The sequence below is a fragment of the Dermacentor silvarum genome, chromosome 7, assembly GCF_013339745.2.
Source record: "Dermacentor silvarum isolate Dsil-2018 chromosome 7, BIME_Dsil_1.4, whole genome shotgun sequence".
Lineage (NCBI taxonomy): Eukaryota > Metazoa > Arthropoda > Arachnida > Ixodida > Ixodidae > Dermacentor > Dermacentor silvarum.
In genome coordinates this window covers 42233185-42255616 of record NC_051160.1, presented here as the reverse complement: position 1 = coordinate 42255616, position 22432 = coordinate 42233185, and the positions used below count along the sequence as shown (strand labels likewise).

The 22432-nt window shown below is 45.0% G+C and overlaps 1 protein-coding gene across 1 annotated transcript in view; it reads right to left on the bottom strand.

The window, feature by feature from the left end:
* Positions 1-22432, bottom strand: part of LOC119458818 (phospholipid-transporting ATPase ABCA3-like) — a 61439-nt gene that overhangs the window by 17017 nt on the left and 21990 nt on the right. Inside the window, exons 2-8 of the mRNA XM_049670577.1 lie at positions 19065-19342; positions 14128-14394; positions 11776-12076; positions 11051-11299; positions 8619-8807; positions 6773-6957; positions 1127-1258 (exon numbers count right to left, since the gene is read on the bottom strand). Of these exons, the coding sequence (XP_049526534.1) occupies positions 1127-1258; positions 6773-6957; positions 8619-8807; positions 11051-11299; positions 11776-12076; positions 14128-14394; positions 19065-19118 (1377 nt within the window). The 5' untranslated portion in view covers positions 19119-19342. The remainder of the gene's footprint in view (positions 1-1126; positions 1259-6772; positions 6958-8618; positions 8808-11050; positions 11300-11775; positions 12077-14127; positions 14395-19064; positions 19343-22432) is intronic.

The following is a 22432-nucleotide window of genomic DNA, read 5'->3' as shown; positions in this document are numbered from 1 at the left end:
GTATAGTTTGTTATTGATACAGCTGTGAGTTTGTTAAGATACGGACTGTGAGTGAGGCCTGCATGAGGACACAACAGCCAACCGGACGTCTGTTTGGTTAGCCAACGTCCCTTACCATTCCTTGTTCTCTTTATTCCTTTCTCTCTGTCTCTCTTTGCGTTCCACATTTATACGAGCAGTAAGGAAATATCTATGGTTATAAAGAAGTCTGGTTGCTGTTCATCAACAACCTCTAGTTATAACTCTACAAAAGCCAGTTGGTTTGACTATGCTATAGAAGACCTAGTCAAACCTCGTTATAACGAAGTCGTACCCAACAGAAAAATATCTTCATTATACGCTAAATTAGTAATAGGCATATATTCCTTACATACTGATGTAGGCGAGAAACATTTTATGCTTACTTCGTTAAATCCACTGGTTCGTTATGTCCGTGTTCGCTTTTTATTAATACATACTGCAGGTCGTGGTTGGGGGGCTCAAGCAGTAATCAAAAATAACGGTACATAGAACACAATGAACAACATGATAAGTGTGCATGATATCATGCACAAGTGTGCATGATAAGAATACCACAGAAAAATTATGTTTGAATAATGATAAAATATAAATACGAAGTGTGTGTCGCGCAGTGACGCGTTATGAACATGTTCCATACCAAAATGGATGTCTGCAATAACATTAACGAAAGACTCAACCGAGGTAGATGAGACGGGTACGTCCGGTAGATTGCTCCAATAGGCTATATATTGCTGCTGGAAAGAAGGAATACTTGCGAGAGTTAATCTGACTTCTGGTTTGTTCGACAATTTTACTGTGACCCGTGCGTGGCGAATGCCTCGTAATGTCGTGTAGGCAAGCAGAGCTATTTATTTTCAAGTGACCAGGATAGAGCTTGTAGATAATTTTCGTGTATTGGCTGCATATACAGGTCCATAGACAATCTATAGACTTGTCTTGCCCTAAAGAGGTCTACTAAATAGGTCTACTTGAAGAACCCGTAGACTCCTTAATGGCACTACGAGTGCCCCTGAGAAGGCAAGGCAGTCGACTTGAAGTCTGTACAAAAGTTATAGACAGCGCTGTGAACTCGATTTGGCAAGGCACCGTCGCTTCGGCACAATACCTTGCATGCGTTGACGAGCTCGACAGCCACCGCCTGGTACGTGGGTTCGGCTTCGAAGTTGAGCAGATCATCGCCTCCTCTTGACGTCGGCATAGCTGCGACGAAGGTCATCCTCGGAAGCCAGTAGCCAAGCTATGGAAAGGGATTTTTTTAGATGCGAAGCAGCTTATGGCGGGGGCTTTGTCCGTCCCTCCCGCGGCGTCCCACACCCCCACAGCGCGTGCGCGTCCCCTCCCCGTCACTCTCCTCTCCTACGCCCCCCCCCCTTTTCCCTCCTCTAAGAATCCGGAGCGGCGCGCACGGCAGGTGGTGCGACAGCTGCATACTCCGCTGGGGCCGCCACGGTAGTTCCGCGGTATGAAAATGACGGAGCGCGCGCGCCTCATTCTCTCCCCTGTGCAGCGCCGCGATGAGCGCTCGGGCCGCTGCCGCGAAACCATCTACCACTTAAGCTAACCATCTCCCCGCTGCTTCGCATCCACACATGGTTCCCTTTAGCGGGAGATGGAGTAATTTTTTACAGCCAAGCTGTTAGTGCGACTGTAGAAGCGAGTCGAAAGCGTTATATGTCAGTTGTCACAATTTTCTGAAAGGCTACATAACTCACGAAGTTAACATTGTGTGAACATTCTGCGAATAACAGTAGCCAAGCTAAGGAAACAATATCTTTAACTCGATAGCGTTACAGGTCGCGTGTCTCCGAAAATCCGGCGTCGGCGTCCGCGGCCAAGAAAATCACCCGAACCACGCCGACCACGCAGGCCCTCCACGTGGCGCAGAGGCGCTGGTGAACTAACCGAATTTCTCAAAGTAAAATGCGTCAGAAAAATGTAAAGTATGACGTAACCACAGCCTACATACGTGACAGCGTCGGATTGTAATTTGAATATACGAGAAAACATCTCTCTCCTACGCGGAAACTCAAACACAAGCCCCTTTTCCAGCATTTCTACCACTCATACAGCGCCGCGCGACGGTTTGCTCCTTGCAAAAATACCATCCAGATGGCGCTCCCCTCCTCGGCAGCCGCATGCGGAGGCGAAGTTGGAGAAAAAAGAAAGCTGCAGTTGCCGGGAAGCCTGATAAGCAGCCAGGGATCTTTGAATGCTATCGCGTTCCACTCTTACAGGTGACGCTTAAGCGTCCTCCAATTTTTATTTTATTTTTATTTTTTTAGATCGAAGCTATTGATGCGACTGTAGAAGCGTGTCGAAATCGTTATGTGTCAGTTTTCACAATTTTATAAAAAAGCTACATAACTCACGAGTTAACATTCTGTGAAAATTTGGCGAAGAATATGGCTATAGGAAAGCGAATTTCGAAGTGTGTGCGCGTTAAATAAGGGCTAAATGAAAACTGCTAAATCCTCATTTACGGCCCGTTTAGAGGCATTTCATGGAACGCCTCAAAAGTTTCTCCGCCTGCCTGAGAAGAACAGAAATTGCAGAGAAACTACATTTTCACGAGATTGCCGCCGCTCCATGGTTGACGTGTGCCGAAAGTTTGAAGGGTGTAGGGTTGTTACGTGATTTAAAAATATTTGCTGAACACTCATGTTCATCAAAAATGTGGTATGTTGCACACGGCACGTATGTAGTTGCTTCTCCCCGCTCTCCTCGGCTAATTCTGCGAGGCAGATAAGCACGAGGTCGCGGAATCGAATCCAGGCCACGGCGGCCTCATTTCGATGGGGGCGAAATTCGGAGCCCCCCACTACGGCGTGCCTCAATCAGATTGTGGTTCTCGCACGTAGAACCCCATAATTTTATATGTTTTTAAATTCTGCGAGGCACGGTGTTTACATTTCGTGAAAGCAGGAAGCATGTTGTGAGTGACGAACTATAAACGTCTAATTGTAGTTAGTTATTTATAGCCTTTGTAGAAAGTAACGCTGCCATTATCCGCGATCTTTCCCAGGGTCACAAAACAACTGCACAAGACGCCAACTTAAAATTTTGTGAAAATAGGGAGAATGTTAAGTGTACTGCGCGGCGAAAATTACATGTTTCTGGCTTGAACAGAAGCATTTGAAGTAAGTTTTTTTTTTTCTTGCTTTCAATATATATATTGCATTTCTGTGCGTGATACGAGTATTGCGTTTGGCTTCCCCGGTGTCCTCGGACTACCAAGGTGAAACAAAGTGAACTATACAGTTCACCTTGTTTATATTTCAGGAAATTAAAGGGCAGATTAGAGGTAATGTGTACAAGAAGTTTAAAGTGTATGTATTAATTTCTATATTTGCCATAATTACGCATACAAGTGCTTCGGAGCTTGAAGAGCGTGTCTTACAAGAGGCACAAGATTTAGCCAGCTGCCCCGGCGTAACTACATATGCAACCAAAATAACGTTCAGTGAACTCGGAAGGGGATGGGGGAGAGCGGACCCTTTTGCAAATTTGCAATGACACGTTAAACACATGCGGGTGGAATACAGCCTCTCTAAAAAAATATGTAATCAAGTGTTGTAAAGTGTCATAAGGCCGATGCCAACTATACTTTCCAATGTTCAGGCATGATTGCAGGTTGCACCATCTTTATCCCCTTGCTGCGTAACTTTCTTTTTTCTTGTGGAAATTGTCGCGTATCATAAATGATACACCCTGCATTCACGGGCATACTTCTTGCAATGCCAAAATACATTTGAATTGCAGAAAGCTTGTACAAAATTTCAGAACCATTGAAAACGCTTGACGCATTGCTTTAAGGTATATGAGTCCAAGTTGAAAACTCATTTTTTTTATTTCAATTCGATTTTTTATTTAGTTAAATGTCTGATTTATCGAGGAGGCTCTTGCAGAAAGAAATTTGTTCCTACGTTGTTTCTTTCAAAATATATAGCACGAAATGTAACGCAACATGGCGTCTGTGAAACCGAAAGTGAAAGTGATTGTTTCGTGCAAAACGTAAAAGTGCACAAATTCTGCAGTTTATTATTATTATTATTATTATTATTATTATTATTATTATTATTATTATTATTATTATTATTATTATTATTATTATTATTTCACGGTAATAATACGTGTAAACAAGTAATAATGCTCTGATGGTAGTTTCAGCATGTTAAAGCAGACGAGAAAATGACCACAGGACGAGACAAGCTACATATAGGGGGGTTTTATCTGTCCTGGATGTGTCTTGTACGTGCGCGATGCGTTTCTTCCAAATATCTTGTGTTGATTTTCTCAAAACCATTTTTTTTGCAATTTTTCCATACCCGAGCAAGCGTAACTTTTTTCCTAATAAAGATTTCTAGTAAAAATTTGTACATCTATTTCTCACATTGTTGTTTGTGCAATGAAACACAACAAGTAAAATTGCACGGCAAATTTTAATATGGCTCGTTTTTATAGCAACGCGTGTCAAATAGAAGAGCATATTATTTGGTTATTCAATCAGTGTGTGCCAAGAATTCACTTGATCTGATTAGTTTTGGTTCATTGCACAGCTGAAGCGCTCACCTGCATTGTTGCCAAAAATCGTTACGATGAGGCAAATTAAAGTTACGAGTGTTGGCGTGAGTGTGCGTGTATTCATTCTTTATTACCAAAGTTTAAAAAAAACGTTACACAGATTATGAGGCTGTCGTGTGCCTAAAAGAAGTGTGCTCTATAACGGAAACTAGTAATCTGTATTCATTATCCTCTCCTAAACTTTTTTTCCTACCACTTGGCCTCATAAAGAAATGGAGCGTATTTATCACAGCTTCAGTGAGTACAAGTTTAATTTAAATTGGGTTTTCTGTTAATCTTTGATTTGCATACTCTAGGAATTTGACGCAAGCCGAAAGAAAGCCATCTTCCTTTAAGAGTTATTTGTTGCTTCTACTGTCATTAGCTCCTGGAACATGGCAGGCACCACACTATCTTCATTGTAAACGTAGTTGACGCTTTCATTTTCTTAACTATTGTGCACCGATAATGGCTCTGAGAAGACGCTCGTGCAGACATTAGCCACCAAATTTATTCTTTCGTGACGAAACGTATCTCTCTTGCCTTCCACAAAACAACCCATAACTGCGTGCTGTATCCTATATGACGCAGCCATTAATGCTTGCCTAACTGAACCACCTGAATAAATTTCTCGATCGAAACACCACAGTATGCTACTGAAGAGCAAATGAACACCTTGATACTTTTTCTGCGCCGATTTCAAGCGCGTAAATTGTGGAATAAGCCTGTTTATTTATGAACTTCTTGCAACTTGTGTCACGAGCTGCCACCACACATCTTTTAAAGGGAAAGTAACTCGAACATTGTTTCCAGTGCTCAAGTTGTCATGTATGTCATTGCTAAACACGACATAGATTCCGTGTGAATATGCAGGATTTTTTTTTTCTTTTCGATTTTGTCATGGTAAAAGAAGTTGTTCTATGCTTATCACATATGGTACACCATGCGCCAATGTGTTATACTCCGCGGAAAGCAGGGGGGGGTCATGGTAAATGCAATATGATAGAAAATTTTCATCTCCTAACTTAATTAGAAGCGGTGGAAATAAGTACCAAAGCCTCGTTTTTCTTCCCTGTTTTTATGCGTCATACGACTTTCATATTTGGTCTCTCCGGTACCTTCGGTGAAGTAAACAACGGAACCTTGTTTATATTTGTCGAACGTAAGGGGCACATTATGCGTAACGTGCAGGCAAAGTTCGAATTGTTCGGACTAATTACGGCCTGTGTAGTGAAATACGCATGCGAGTGGTCCGGAGTTTTATAAGTGTGTTTTATGGACAATGATGAATTTACGCCACCACCCTTGGAGAACTGTGAACGCAACCGCAATCAAATTTAGCGAACATTTTGGAAGAGGGGGGAAGGGTACTATGGCTAATGTTCTGGCAAAACAAATTTGCGTTTCAGTCGAAGGGGAGCTAATAGTTATTCTAAAACTATATAGGGTTATTATATAATTACATTCGAGGCATAAAAAGATTACAGTAGATTTACGTGACCTTGCACAACCGCAATCCAATTTCCAAGTGTTTTCCTTTTTTTTTTCTTTTTGTTCCTCGCATCCAATTTGCTAATTAAGTTTAAGTGCTAAGATGTCCATTCGGGAGTTAGCGAGAACCGTAAAAGACGTCAAAATTACCCATTTCCAGCAAGGTACACATCACGCGTTTCTTTCTTTCTGCCGAAAAGAGGAAACCCGCGATATATTAAGAATAACATGCGACTACGCGGCCGCGCGCACGGGATAGCGCATAGCCGCCAATCGCAATGGGAATATTTGTATTAATACCAGTGGCTGTTCGTATGTTACTTATTGATGCGCATACACCTGACACCCCTCGACAATTATTATTGGGTCCCGAGAGATCTATTTTTTATGTGTACGAAACACACATTCAAACTGCCGTAGCAAATTCAGCGGATTCTTGTCGATACGATCTTCACGGAAACCGGAAAATAAAGCGTATCATCCGAACATCATTCAACAAATTCGTATTATCGGGATAAGAAAAACAAACGTATCATCCCGAAAAACGTATTATACGGAATCGTAGCAACGAGATTCCACTGTACGTACGTCGTTTAACAGACATCAACTATAGGTCAAGAACGAAGAACGAGCCATTTCGGAGCGACCAGCTAAAGCCGCGGATAGGAAGCGAACACGTGATCGCGCCAGCGGCACTGACCTTCAGCGGGTAGTGGAAAGGCTTGTGGACGCCCGGCCCGAGGCAGAAAACGTTGTCGAAGTACCAGATGAAGGCTGCCAGGATACAGTCGAAGGTGAACCCCACGAACACGATCTCGGCGAGCGTCACGTTGTCAGGGGTCGCGACGGGGTCGTAGAAGTTGCCCCAATTGGCGCCCCGTTCCACTGCGTGCGACAACACAGAGGCACGAGGATGACGCAATCATCGGCGCTACAACGAACACTCTCGCGCGCACTGTCCATGAAAAAGCGAGGCCTTGAAAGGCCTCGCTTTTTCATGGACAGTGGCGACGTAGACAGTTTTACCTTGGCGTTGCAGTATTTTAAGCATTAAATTCATGAACATAATTCAACGCTTCAATCAATGGGTGCTTCATTGCGTGGTTGTCTACAGATGATCTGGAACGCTAATAGAGAGCATGTTGTGCACGTATAAAAAAAAAAGTCGGTTTACGATCTACACTACCCTGATAAATGTTCCAGTGAGTGGCCCCGTTCTTAACGTAATTTTACAAATAAAGAACAGACGGCATCTATATAGACACCTTAATTCACTGTACCAAATGTACAACTTCAAGCGCATTGTTCCTTTATTTAAGAAGAAGCTTTCTTCGCCTACTTCCCCGCGGTTCTGGCGCGTCTGCTGACGACCGTGACGTGAGGAATCTAAACGATGACAACGGTACTATAACGACGACAGCGGGAAGACGACTTGCGGACAATGCGATGACGATGAGCGTAAGACGACGACAGTGCGGCAACAACCGGATGATGAAGCTGGAATGACGACTATGGCACGACCACGATGGCACGACGGCGATGGTATGGCAACGGATGCATGATAGCGAGCGTCTGACAACGACTCAGTGAAGACAATGACATGAAAACGGCGGCACAATAGAGATCGAACTAGGACACCATAACTGCGATAAAACGGTGAATGAATTACGTCATTGATCGACGAAGGCGTTATGACGATGACGGAGTGACGACAAGGGGATGACGTTACTGAAGTGATGACGACGGTAAAACGACAGGGTGGGATTGAACACCACGACAAATGTATTACTATGGCTATGTGACGACGATGCCGTGACGAAGACTGCATCACGAGAGTAGGATGCTGAAGTTGTAATGATGACGATGGAATGACCACGACGGCATCAAGGATGACGCTATGACAACGAGTGCGTACCGACGACTTTATGACGACGCCGCAAAGACGACGATGTCATGACGACAAATGGCAAGACAGTCGGGTGACGACGAGCCTATGACGACAAAAATTTTGACGGCGATTGAATCACTAAGTCTATGACAGCGATGACGTGATGTTGACGGCATGACGAGAGTACTTTGGCGAAGCTGGAATGGCGAAGATGCAGTGACCACGACGGTATCCCGACCACGAGCACATACGTACCTAGTGGCCCAAGCTGGTAGACAACTTGAGCCACTGGGTGGGCGTATGAGGATAGATAGATAGATAGATAGATAGATAGATAGATAGATAGATAGATAGATAGATAGATAGATAGATAGATAGATAGATAGATAGATAGATAGATAGATAGATAGATAGATAGATAGATAGATAGATAGATAGATAGATAGATAGATAGATAGATAGATAGATAGATAGATAGATAGATAGATAGATAGATAGATAGATAGATAGATAGATAGATTCAAAGTAACTAAAGTGGGAACTTTGAAAGCACCTTGGCATTGAAAATGAACATAGAAGCTACAGGACCTCTCCTGCCGTTATATGCCAGTTTTCCTTGTCATTGCCCTTGGTGCATGCATACATCATTCGCACTCACCGAACTTTTCGAAGCGTTCCAGTACACGGAAGCTCCAGTGTAAACTCATTCCGGGAAAGATGGCGGTGAGCAGTTTGTCCTGGCGGGCGATGTAGTAGTAGCCCTGTCCTCCAGCGTGCTCCAGAAGCAGGAAGGGCATTGCGTTGCTGAAGGTCCAGTACAGCATGGCGCCGGCGATCGCGGAATGCGCTACAAGGACATTCAAAAGCAAGGCCTCGGCAGTCGATAAAAGGCGACAATTCGGCCCGTAGTTTCTTGCAGCTTGATACAAGTTTGGTGCCAACGTTTATGCGAGTACGTTTATGGAGACGTGATACGGAATGTCGGGGATTATCTTTAACGTGACTTTAACGTGGCAAGAGGCCGTTCACATGGCAGAGTCAATAAATCTCGCGTGAGACCTTGAAACTTTCTTGATTAATTCAACATGTCCTCAAAATCAAGGCTCATGACCCAACTATGAACATGAATTTCAAAACTTCTTAGGAATGCACGTTCTACAAAAAGAAAAACAAGAAAAACGTTTGAATTCAGCACAACAAAATAGGGAAATAAGTGCACAGTTGCGCCAATTTATGAAGATGAGAACAACGTCAAGCGATTTTCTGGCTTATAATACACACCTTCCGTAACATTTTTACGGGCCTAAATATTTTACTATATTAAATGAAAAAGAAAGCAGTTTGGAGAACTATAAATAGTTACACTTGGGTGCCCATGCAGTTTCCTATAGTGTGTTACCCACCGTGGTTGTTTAGTGGCTATGCTGTTGGCCTGCTAAGCAAGAGGTCGCGGGATCGAACCCCGGTCATGTTGGACGTTAAAGAACCCAAAGCGGTTCCAATTATTCCAGAGTCCCCCACTACTGCGTGCCTCATAATCACGGCGCTGTTTGGCACGTAAAACCCCATAATTCCTTTACAACGTATTATTTATAGACATACTTGGCGCCAACACCTATGGTTTTTTTTTTTTTTTTTTTTTTTTTTTTTTTTTTTTTTTTTTTTTTTACACAAAGCTGCGATACGGAAGGTTCGAGCACGCCCTGAACGTGACTTGACCTAAAAGGCTGTCACATGGCAGAACAAATAAATCTTACGCGAATCAAAAATATCCTTGAATGCTAAAACTCAGCTTTAATTTAAGAACCTGAGAAGTTGTATTTCTTGATAAATACCTCACGTTCTGCAAGAAAACGAAAACATTTCGATGCAACTCTACAAAATACAAAAAGAAGTTTAAAGTATCGGATAGTTAAAGTGTTTTCAACAAGTGATTTTTCGGCTTTTATTCTCACCTTTTACCACATTCTACGAGTGGATAAGGAAGTGCTTTTAATTTCAATTGTATCTTAATAAACAAAAAAACAGCTTGGAGACTACGATCCTCCAACAGTCGGCCTTGAATGTGCCGCAAACGTACCGTGACAGACGATGTACGAAATGAAGTGAAAGTGCTTTCTCACACATCTAGCACACGCTAACCAGGATGACCGAGCTCGCGCTACATAGCACAAGAGTCCTTTAATACTTCAAAAGTATTAAAGGGTTCCGGTAGCACTGCATCACTGGTGTCTATACGCGTACCGTCAGTATACAGCGTTTCATCTGGCGTTTAACGACGTGTGGTACATGAAACGTGTGGGGACGCTCGACTCTGCCGTCCCTTGACGTTAGTTTTCTCCGCACGACTCTCGTCTTTGCCACACGGTCCTCGCATGTCTTGACGTTCGGTTTCCCCGCGTCACACGCGCGTGATGGTGCTTGGTTGCCTCTGCTAAGGAGGGCACACGCAGGGTCACTAACACGTAAACACGATACCGTGTACCGGCTCCTACATTTTTTATGCTCACAGTATTGTATTTTGCTCACAGTCGCTTATTTCCATAATATTTCATAAGACAACTGCTTTTAAATTCACCCGCCATGCAACCAACTAACGTCGTACTTGTAGGAGGTCCTCCTGATAGTTGGACTTTAGGACCTCCTCTAGTAACACTTACAGAGGTCGTGACGATAACACTTTAGCAGCTACAACGAAAGATAGCGCGAGTTGGACTGAGAGCAATAAATCCAATCCAATCCAATCTAGATTCGAGGTAAGGCTTGTTAACTCTGGTGTAAGAGGAACGTGCATCCCTCTGCTCGGCTTGGAGACGACCGCCGCGGGACTGTAGCTGCTAAGGAAACATTATTCACTCATCCTCGCGTGGTGATCGAACTCGTGCGATTCCTCAGCGTACGTGTCTCTATCGACGAACCATTTCTCGTACTTATTTCGGCTACCTAGTCTTGTCGCAGGAAATGACTCAATAGATGCCCTCTAATGTTTTCCTTCTGCACTGTGTGCACTGTGACCTTTGTATTCAGGAGCAAGTCAGACCCCGCGAGCGTTAGTATAGGGAAAAAACATCAACGCGAGCTCGAACTCACGGTGTGCGAAGAACATGGACAGGGCGAAGCCGTGCATGAGGCACTGGCTGCAGAAGAAGTTGAGTATGACGAACAGCAGAGTGGGGTCGCTGAACTGTATGAAGGCTCGTCCTTCCTCATTGCGCTTGACGCAGGTGAAGAGCAGCATGAGCGACACGATGATGGAGTGCATGAAGAAGGCGCTCAGGTAGTGGCTGGCCCAGTACACCCAGTCGCTGAGGCCCATCACGCGCAGCAGCTCGCGCATACCTGGCGGAGGAGGTGACGAGACGGCGCGACCAGATGAGAGGGACGCGCTGCAACACTGTACATTTTATACTCTGCTCCGTGCGTAGATTATGGTGTGTACCTTCTACGTAGTCTTGAATACTAAAGTGGGCTCTAAACTGGAAATCACATTCCGCATGACAGCGGAAGGTGAAGAGAACAGGGGAGGTTTTCTGTAAGAGTCCACCTTGTGGATATGTCCATTTCGTCTGCTTTTGGAAGTTCTGATTGGCTGGGCTGGGGTGCGCTTCAACAGGAGCCAGGCGCGACAGCCAATCAGCACTTCATCAGCAGCAGATGAAATGGAGTTATTCACTAGATGGACTCTTGCAGAATACCTCCCCTGCATTGTATTCATCTACTGTAGGTTTTACTTAAATATTGCACCCATCGTGGTGGATCAGTCCTCTATCTAAACTCTCGAAAATGACGCCAAGCATCAACCAGCTGTTCCTCACCAGTGGCCTTCTCGTCGGTGAGCCTGGCGACGAGCACGGTGAACGGGATGAGCATGCCGATGCAGAAGCGCGTCAGCACCAGGGCGTAGTTCTTCTGGTCTTGGTGCACGATGTAAGCCGGGAACGGAAACCGGCGCAGGCGCACTTCCTTCGGCGGCGGCTCGCGCAGCCGCTCGGCCTGCAGCTCGAGGTGTCGCTGCTGCAGCGCCCCCATGATGGGCAGCAAGGTGTGCATCTCCGGAAACCGCTCCTCCTCCACGGGTCCGTTGGGCTGGGAGATGAGCCTCTGCCGGTAGTTCACCTGGGGCGCCCCCGTACGGTGGTACAGCGAATTAAGTCTCGTTGGGTCCAGTATCTTTACACTCGTTGAAATATCAGTCCAAACAGTATTTACTACCAAACTACCTTAAAATATTTAGCCACGTTCTGTTTCTCTACTATACGTGCGTAATCTTGATTATTGTATGTCAATTACAGTGTTGAGCAGCACGAGATCAAGGTGAGAGCAGGAGCCAACGTTTCGACAAGCGGACTTGTCTTCCCTTTTTCACATTTATTGTCTTAACATTTCTTTCATCACCCGTGTTTTCCCTGAATTACAATATTGTGTTTTGTTCTGTGTAATTTATGCATACACGTTGTCACACATAATTTCGCGCACCTTTTTTTAATCGTTATTTTATTTAGTTACCTGCTTTAGTATTTTCCTTTTTTTGCAACTGATAACTAGAGTTAGGAAAACCTGGAGAAAAGATTAATAAGATCTGGTCATAATACACAAAGAAATAGGGACACGTTCTGGGACAATGCATGGAAGCAGAAACTACGTTCAGTTTGTTTTTATTGGCTTCAAAGCATTTTTTTTTTGTGCTCTGGCCACCAAAACGCACGCTGCTTTATTGTGCATTATTTAAATGAATTAAGATCATCTCAAGTAGTGAAATGAATTATTAAGATCATCTCAAGTAGCTGCTCGCTCAGCCTGTATTATTCTTTAAGATATTCTTATAGTCAGCTGGAGAAAGGATATTTGGTCTGGTATAAATGCTTACTGATTAATGGTTCTCGAAGAAGCATTAAGTGTGTCCACACATGTCAAGAGCATATAACGCTCGTAGAGATGGAGCTAAGAAGTCTGAAAAGGACCTAAACAAATGCTGCTTTTGTTTCTTGCATAGGCTCAGCGTATGTAATTATTGCGAGTCTTGAAAGCCAGCCCTATTGATAGCTCTGGAATGACCTCACACCCTGGTACACCACCGTACACGCAAGACACAAAGTACTGCGTGCCAAGATAGATACAACAGTCGGAGAAGTTTTACGTCAAACCTCTGACGTTTCGTGAGTGCATAAAACTACTGTGGCAGGCACCGCATGACACCTGATGCGCATGAAATAAATTTGGTACTTTCACAGTTCTTGCAATTTTGAAGAAATGAAAGAAAGTTTACAGCAAAAGTGATTCGGATGCCGTGCATGGGCACTTAGGCAGACGAAATCGCTAGTGCTCCCTGACAAGGTTAAAATATTACCTGAATTTGAATGGAAAAATGCGTACAGTTACGTCTATTAAATCATTGGAAGGAATATAAAAAGCCTGGACAACTGGGACCATCTAATTTTCCGGGACAACCTAATTTCCATACCACAATATGCCGGAAAACCAGGTGCAAGCAGTCTGGTATATGCGCGTGTACGTGGCTGACATAAGCATTGAGATATTTTTTGAAAACGGGACATGTCCAGGGAATTACAACTCTACCGATAACCAATTGTCCCGGTGAAGTCTCCGACTTTGGAACACTTGTCTGTATATTTATTTGTGTCTACCGGTTTCTTTCATGAAAGAACAATAAACTGTAACTGAAGAAGTTCACACTGAACCCACGTATAATGAACAAACGGCTGCAGAACTTTTACCTTTTACCAAAACAGTTTGATTATTATAATTTAGACTCGCACAATCATCCTGTTCCTCCATTTCCATAACAAGGATGAATCCTGTGATTTTCCTTGCATTCGCGTAATGGCGCATTCTCTGCTTTGTATGAACTCGTAACGTTACGTGTCTGTAACAAACGTTCAGTTCAAACACGGTGCTCGTGTCATATCCCTTCTGTTCCTGTCTGTGCCCGTTTTTCCCCCCTTTTTTGCGCATTCTAACATCACGAATAAACCACCGAGCCCATAATCGGTCGGCTTGGGAATCGTCTATACGGGATTTCATATATAAAGGATCGGCTTATAGGGATGTCTATAGGCTAATAAGCCTACTGACATCCCTAAGCCGACATCCCTAAGACATCCGTATACAGGCTAGCCAGCCTATATAGACAGCTATAGGGTGCACACCTGCAAGTCGAAAGGCAGGTACCCGGCCATGAACGAGACGTGCAGGTTGACGGGCTCGGTGTCGGTGTCGTTGTGGGCCACGCCGGTGAACCTCAGAGCCACGGAGCGCGCCGGACGCGCCTTCACTTTCGAATCCTTTCGCGGCGGGTGGACCATCTGCAGCTGGCGCATCGTATGCAGCCCGATCACCTCGCTGACGCCCAGCGTGTGGAAGGCCTCGCGCGTCAGCCGGGACAGGTACCGGTTGCGCGACGGGTAGTAGTACACCTGCGAACGTATCGACGACCACGGTGAGGTGTATGCCCGCACATAAAGAGCGAAACGCAAGCCGCGTTCACACCAAAGCGACAATAGCGTATCGCATCTCTCAGCGCACTGCGCGAATAGTTAGGCGACAGACCTTTTCATGTGGTTCAAATCCCTTTTGTCTGAGGCAAGTCGGAACTTGTTGAAGGCGATTTCGTGTACAGCCGGTGGGTGGAGAAGAGTACACGGCAGCCAGCCGTATCACTATTTCTAAATACCTCAGAGCGATAGCGCAATTGAGATTCGCCTTCTTAGCGCATTATACCGCCGTTCACATGGATGCGATACGCTAGAAATTCGATGCGGTGCCGCACTTGCCGCATCCGTGTAAATGCCACATCTACTCACCGTTTCACCAATTGCGCGCAGTGCAGCAAAGGCAAGCAAATCGGTAACGAGAGTCAGCTGAGTGTTTCGAGAGAGGAGGAGGGGGGGGGGCATGTTTACTGCACGCCACTCGCGGCGTTTTCATGAATGCGACAAGTGGCACGCGCTAGTACTTTCTGGAGAACAATGTTTACGAAGAAAAGTGATCAATTATTATGTCCCTTGTCGAATACAGGTTACATGTTGAAGTGTTAAGTATAACAAGCAAGACAAGCGCGTCGAGCTGAAATACGCAGCTTTCTTCTTTACATTTCGGAGTAAAATTCATTTACGAGTCTATTCGTTTAACTGCGCGGCAAATCGGTGCCGGGTATAGTTTTCTACCTGTTTACCAGATGTATCAAGTTGCTATTAGCTTTCTTACCCGCTAAATTTGGCGGGCTGATCCAAATCGCGAAACCGAAAGTCCTTTGGAAGCACTATGTTTAAACATGAGTATTTGTTATCCGCCCATTTCGTTCCTGTGTGTGTCAAAATTGAATCTGGAGCACGCGCACATGCCCTCTCAAGTGCTATGCTACGCGAAACACGTCGCACACGCAATCATCTCGAAGAGCTAGAGGGGCCACGTTATGTAAGGATTCTTTTTGCGGTCCATTCTTTGACCACGCAATGATGATTGCCGAAAGAGAGAGAGAAAACATTTATCACCTCATATGCCTGGTCCGGCGTCAGCGGGGTTCTGAACCACTTTTTATCGAAGTCTAGAAATACATTTGCCGCTAAACTACACAATTTCAGAAATACTTCACAGCAAAAAGTACTTCAATGCGTTCTGCATAAGCGGAGTTATTGGCAAAATTGCCGCGCGACTGTCCGCTCGAGGCACTTTGCGTGTATACGCGGACATCTTTCGCGCTCGGAAAAACTTTTAGGGAGCACGTATTGAGCAAGAGAAAGCTGCATTCGGAGATTATCACGTCGCTCTACAATTTTCTCATTGACAGTTTTCATCCGATTATAATACTTGAGAAGTTGATTCAGACTAATTATATAATTAGGTGGGATGCAAAAAATAATCCAAGTATCTCCAAGCGACGGCAAACAACATTACCTTGGTTATGTCCAGATAAGTGGGATTTGCATTTTTTTTAATCTTGGTGCATGATAGTTGGGACACCCTGCATAGCTGGCGTCGGCACGAGGGAAGTGCGCGTGCGATGGTGGCCCAATGGTTAGAGCATCGGGTTGCTGCGTTCGGAGACTTCGGCTCGAACCTACCGTCGGACAAGTGACAGGGGATTTGCGAAATTCTGGAAGTTTGCTTCTCCAAACATCTGTTTTGTCCCACACAAGATGGTGGACGTCGCCTTTTAAGTATATACATGGTGCCGTTATCCTTCGCACCATCTCTTCCTTATTACATTCTCGCTCTTTGATAGCTTGTACGTCGATGCCCAGAGCGGAAGGTCGGCCATCTTGTGTAGGGAAACCTAATAGTGCGAAAACGCCTACGTTCAGTATTTCGCATCTCCTATTTTTTTTTCTGTGTAAGAGTCATTCGGCAAGATGATCAGCACACAACATCATCTAAATACATGGGCAAGGAGAAATAGTTTTTCTCGGTAACCACTCCAAGTTTGAACAGGTTTATTGCATTAAAAAAAGTTACAATCTAGTGACTGTAGGAAACGGATTCTTGATTTTGCCCGTCATCTGTTCAATGCATATTGTGAAAAATTGGAGATTTTCAAAAACGATGCTATCAAGCTTACAACTGTAACTTGGCAATGAAAAATGATATTACCGTTTTGTAAATTGCATCTAGTAGTTTATCTAAAGCGGACAAAATCGATGTATTATACATGGCTCTTAAATACAACACTATTATGTGAGTAAGACTTTTGCAAAAACCTTCCTAAACACTGTAACAAGTTCACATGAAATTTAAATTATTACATCAAGTTTGTTCGCTTTGAATGTCCTAACGAATGCAGTTTACAGAACTGCGATATTTGAGTTTGACGCAGAGTTACGAGTATGTAAACTTCGTCCTTCTATTTAACTTTTTTTGAACTTACCGATTTGCGGAGATTTTTGTCAAGAAAATTCAAGTCCTAAATAAAAATTCCGCTTCCAACAGTCACTAGAATTTAATTTTCTCTATGCAGCAAGTTTTGTTAAATTTGCCCAGAGGTTATCTCAGAAAAGCATTTCTGCGTTTTACACGTACTCGAATAGGCGGCATCGCCCTTATAAAAATGACCATTAAAATGTTGTTGGCATATTGTTGAGGCATATTGTTGACACAATATCCTTTCAATAATGCCTCAATAGTTATTGAACGTACACAACAATACCTCAACAATAAAGTTGTTGAGCACTTCACAAAGGTAAAGTCATGAACTAATTGTTGTTGACGTATTGTTGAATAATATTGAGTATTATTGAGCATGGTTGAGCAATATTGAGATTCAATATATATCTGAGAAACACACGCACACGTAGACATGTGTGTGTTTTGCACATATATAATGTTTTATTGTGCACTTATTCACCACAAAATATATAGTGTGTGTCCCATAAGTTGAACCAAAATCGTATCTCTCGAGCACTAAGGGGGGGGGGGGGGGGGGTGCACTTGCTCCCCTACCCTTATTTGCCCCCCCCCCCCCCCTGCCTTCCAGCCGGTATATACGAATATGGTACAAGTTACGGGAAACACCCTGTATATACTTAGTATAACTTGAGTCGAGAAGCTGAAGTTGAGGAGCGGATTAAGGTGTGCTTGCTTGTCGGTGACAAGCAAGTGGGCACGGCGGAACGGCAACATTTAGAGCGAGTAGAATGTCAACAAGCGGAGACACTTTGTAGTCACCGTCAGGAACGGATGGTGATGCCCACAAGATGACACACGTGGTGGATTTTGGTTGCAACCGCACACAATCAATTGATCACAAGGGCTTTACAGCTGAAATACCGGCAAGATCAGGAAATTCAAATAGAGTTACGCCGGTAGCGCGGTCCATGAGCGCTGAGTGAGCCGACGAAATATCCAATCCAAGAATGACGTCGTTGACGCATCGCTCGAGGATGGCATACCTACAAAAACATCACCAGTACTTATCCTTTCGAGAAAATGGGGGTAAGCGAAGCTTGTGGCAAGACGACGCTGTCGCAGGCGTTCCGCTTCGTGTGCCCTAAATTCAGGGTCGGCGGCTTTTCGCTGACATTTGTCCTCAACATCGCGCTCTCGCAACTCGGGGTCCGTGGCTCCTTGCTGACGTTTCGCTTGGGCTTCGGAAGCCGTCACGCTAGAATCAGCATGCTAGAATCGGACGACAAGCTTCGCTTACCCCCATTTTCTCGATAGAGGAAGGGCTGTTGATTTTGTCTCTTTGGGTCCCACGTATGACAAGGGTAGTTCAAGGAAGCGTTACAGGTCCCCGTGTCTATAGAGGGTTGTGCCATTGAGCTTGGACCCTTTCTGCACTATCACCAGGATCGGCCCGCTTCATCTGCCTCTGTATATGCCTTTTGAACGTCGCTATTGAAAATGCCAAATAAAACTTCAGCGTACTAGAAGTTACCGCTTGAGTATATATATGTCAAGAAACATTGGGAAGAACTCGGAAGCAATACTTTTTTGTAATTTGTTTGGAGAGTAACTATGGCGTATGTTGTCCAAGGGTTGGGGCCAGAGACCGCATTTTTTAAAGTTTGACTGGTTGCCCCTGGATGATCTCATTTTGTTCTCACAACTTGTCATAGTGGTTTTTGATGTGTGGCAAAGCCAGTGTCAAGCAGGCACCATTTACTAAATGTTTGCTCATCTGTTTTGTTTATATCAAGTACGATGTATTGCATGTACGGTACGTTATATTGCACTCTACGTTCATACCACAGTTGTTTGTACTCGTGCCTACGGGTGACTAAATTTCATTGTCAACTTGCCGGCATGTTCTCGTTTTAAGTGCCCGAATAGCGGCTTAGGCTTTTGGCTCAAGGTCACTTGAAGGTCGCCGACAAGGGAGCTAAAAACATTTCATGCTTAAAACAGCAGGCAACCCTAAACTTTGACTTAGGTGCCTCTTATTGGCACTCGCACCTCGGCGTTTGTTTTCTGTGCTTTGGTCAGCGGTAATCAGTGATTTCTGATTAATTATAATTATTCCAGACACTTCAGTAACTCAACTTGTAACTAAGCTTATGCTTTGGTATCATGTCTATAAAGAAACCCATGAATTTTGCACTGCATGCGGAGTTGGGACCGAGCTGAAGTCGAGGAACGTGCGTGCGCATACCTTAGTAATGTAGGCCAGGTCATGTTGCGTGTTCCAGTAAGCGTCCGGGTGCATCGGTTTGTAATAGGTATCGGGGCGGCGCTCCAGGGGCTCCCGGACCACGGAGTCCTCCTGAATCCCCGACAGCAGGGCCACGATGAAGGCGATCTCCAGCAGGGTGGTGGTGTAGTGGCGAAGCAGCCGCTTGATGTACACGTTCTTCCAGAGCAGCACGTACAGTTGCTTGAAGAACAGGAACGAAGGAATGAAGCGAACGCGGCTGCTGTCGACGCCTGCGTCTGCCGAGGAGAGGAGAGTAGCGGCTGTGTTTAGTTGCGTATTGAAACGAACTATTTGAAACGGAAGGAAAATAATATACTGCTGACCGCGCTTGAACTGTCTAGCTCAAGGCCTGTTTACGGTCGAGCTGCCCATCACCGCAAGCGGCACCGTACGGGCGTTCTACACTGAGTGCACAGTGTAAACCGTGCATAGTGTAAACCGAAATTTGTGCAGAAGTGTTCGATATATGCAATTTTTCGCACGACCACGCGTGTGCGGCTCGAGCGTAAACAGGCCTTTAGTTTGCTGAAACCTGCAAGGCGGCAATAGGATGGGGGTGGGGGGAGGGGTTAAGAACTGGAGCCCAAGCCCAACCCCCGGCGACTACTTCCTTTGAGTTAACAGAAACGAATCTCTAAGGCCACACTTTTGCTGATTGGAGGCGCCGGAAGCAATTGCAGAACCCGAAATCCGTCATAGTCTCCACATGTTGAACACCATTTGTAAGATAAGGAGAGATGATAGAGTAAAAGAAGGCAACTATTTACAGAGAGACTTGGCAAAAATGTTTATCCATAGTTCGCTTGTGGGACGACTTCTTCAAGAAAGGAGAGAATTTGTAGTCGTTCACTAGTGCTTGGGAGGGCCATTTTTCAGCCATTATCTTTGTCGTATACTTCAGCGTATCTTTGTGACCTCGTGTAATGCTGATGTAACCGCGTTTGGTACCATAAAATGTCTCCTATAAGAATTCCTGCAAGGCTTTCTTAAGGGCCGCCATTTGAGGCAGTCCATTGGAGGCAGGACTTTATTGCTGCATGCCCGACACACTCGAGCCGATATATGGTCAGACGCAGTTTGCCGTGGCTCAGCCATTTCTCTGCGCTTGGTCTTCCGGAAGCAAAGCCAGCCTCCGTGATTTTATTCTTATCGTTCTGTTCTATATTTCCTTCCTTATGCCTTTTTATGCCTTTCTTATGCCTTTGTTACGGCTGTGTTACGCCTGTGTTACGCATGTGTTACGCATGTGTTGCGCATGTGTTGCGCATGTGTTACGCATGTGTTACGCATGTGTTACGCATGTGTTATGCCTCTGTTACACGTTAACGGCCAACCGATCCCGGTTATATGGGGGGTTAGGTTAAGCACTGCACTGACCACTGACGCAACGCGATAAGCATTATCACTGGAATAAAATAATTACATCATACCGGCCCTTTCCCGAATCAGCGAAGCCTACCGCAGCAAGAACAAACGCAGAAGCGAACGGCTCCCGCGCTCTACATGGCTGCGACGGCAAAAAAGACGTGCAGGTGGCAGCTCACTTTGGCGCAAGGAAATAGCGATCATGCCCAGGTATTTTGGGGCATAACCCTTTCGGCCGTCTGTCGAACTTCAACGCAATTCAACACAGCAACTCAGTGGGTAGCACTTAAATAGTGTTTCAAAATATTCTGGTAAAATATCGGCTGATCTTCAACTTTCAGTTAGCAACGTCGAAGTTGCCCCTTCTGACAACATATACATATTTACGGTACTCAATATTGCTGAAGTTTGGCAAATCATTTACAGTATACTTTTCGGCTACGAAAGAACTATGAAGCACTTCGCACATGGAAGGCGTCACAGGTCTGAACCGATTTACCAACGAACGAGCGGAGTAACACGTTCCTGCGACCGGCTGTCACGGCGCATCGACTGCGCTCGCGACTAAATTTACGTAGGGTGTCGCGTACGGGTAGCACAAAAATGCGGAACTAATACGAAGATTCATATAAAACCGCGCATAAACGAGTTGCACATTGCGTTTGCGACATATGTGGTGATTATTCAGCGTAGCGCGTCGAAATTCAAGTACAACTGCAGTGCGAAACGCGCGGAGTGAGACTTGTTTGACTGCACTGCTTGCCTATAGCTTCTACAGCATTGCATGCTAAGTGTGAAACGTAGTATATACGTATACACATGCTCTAGAGGATGCATTTAAGACATCTATGGAGTGAGATGGTTCACACAAAGATAGCCAAGCCTTAACATATCCTTTCTGTCACGGCTATTTCGCTACCCGCCGGTAAAACTAGATAGAAGCATATAAGAGGGGGCTGGACGCTAAAGAACACAGCGAGCGTCAACCTGCCGAGTGCCAGCTGCCTAAGAATATGCGTCCGAGTAACTCACCCGTATCCTGGTCACCGTTCATGGCCTTGAGCAGCGGACTCCTGTTCGGCTGTGAGGGACCTAGCAAATGGCGGTGCGAGCAGCGTAACCGTCCTCGCCAGCACGTTCCTCGGGCAGGGACGTGCGACCGAGCCACGAGACCGCGCGAGGCTTCGCTTCCCTCCCCGCTAAATATGGCGCATACCCACTGTGGGATGAATACTGTGCGAGAATCAAACACTGATTTAAGAAATGCAGAAGATGCAACGAGTTGGAACCTATATACAGCGAACCTTTGTGTGAGTACATGAAGAGTCGGAACACGAGTTTGTGCTTATTTAATGTCCGCACGAAGTGACATGCCATGCTTTATTTATTTTGGCATTGTATAGAGGCTAATGCAATACCACCGCCATTGCCGCGGATGCGCGAAGGCGAACTTTTTTCTGAGCTTCCTAGTTCACGTCGACAGCCAGACTTTGCAGAGCGCTGCCTTCCCCAGCACGGCCGGGGCCGTCCCTGCCGCGGGTGATGATGATGATGATGATGACGATGATGATGATGATGATGATGATGATGATGATGATTTATTGGCATCCCCTTTAAAACGGGGCGGCGACAAATAGTCACCTAGCCTGCTTGATTTAATCAGGTATATTATACATGTTCTTTATCTAGCATTTTTTATACCTCTCATTATTATTTTTCTTTTTCAAAAATTTACCTTGTGCCGCTGCCTATGATTTTAAGAGATCAGGTCGTATCCATCTTTTCCCTGCTTTTTTTCCACCAGTACTCCAATCGTCTCTTGCTGATCTCTACGGCTGATCTGTTTATGTTTCCTTCCACTTTGAAACCAAGCGCTTCTGGGAGTTGCACGTTACCTACGATTCTCGCTGGGTGGATCCCGTCGCATTCCATCAGGATGTGCTGAGTGGTTTCTGGATCTT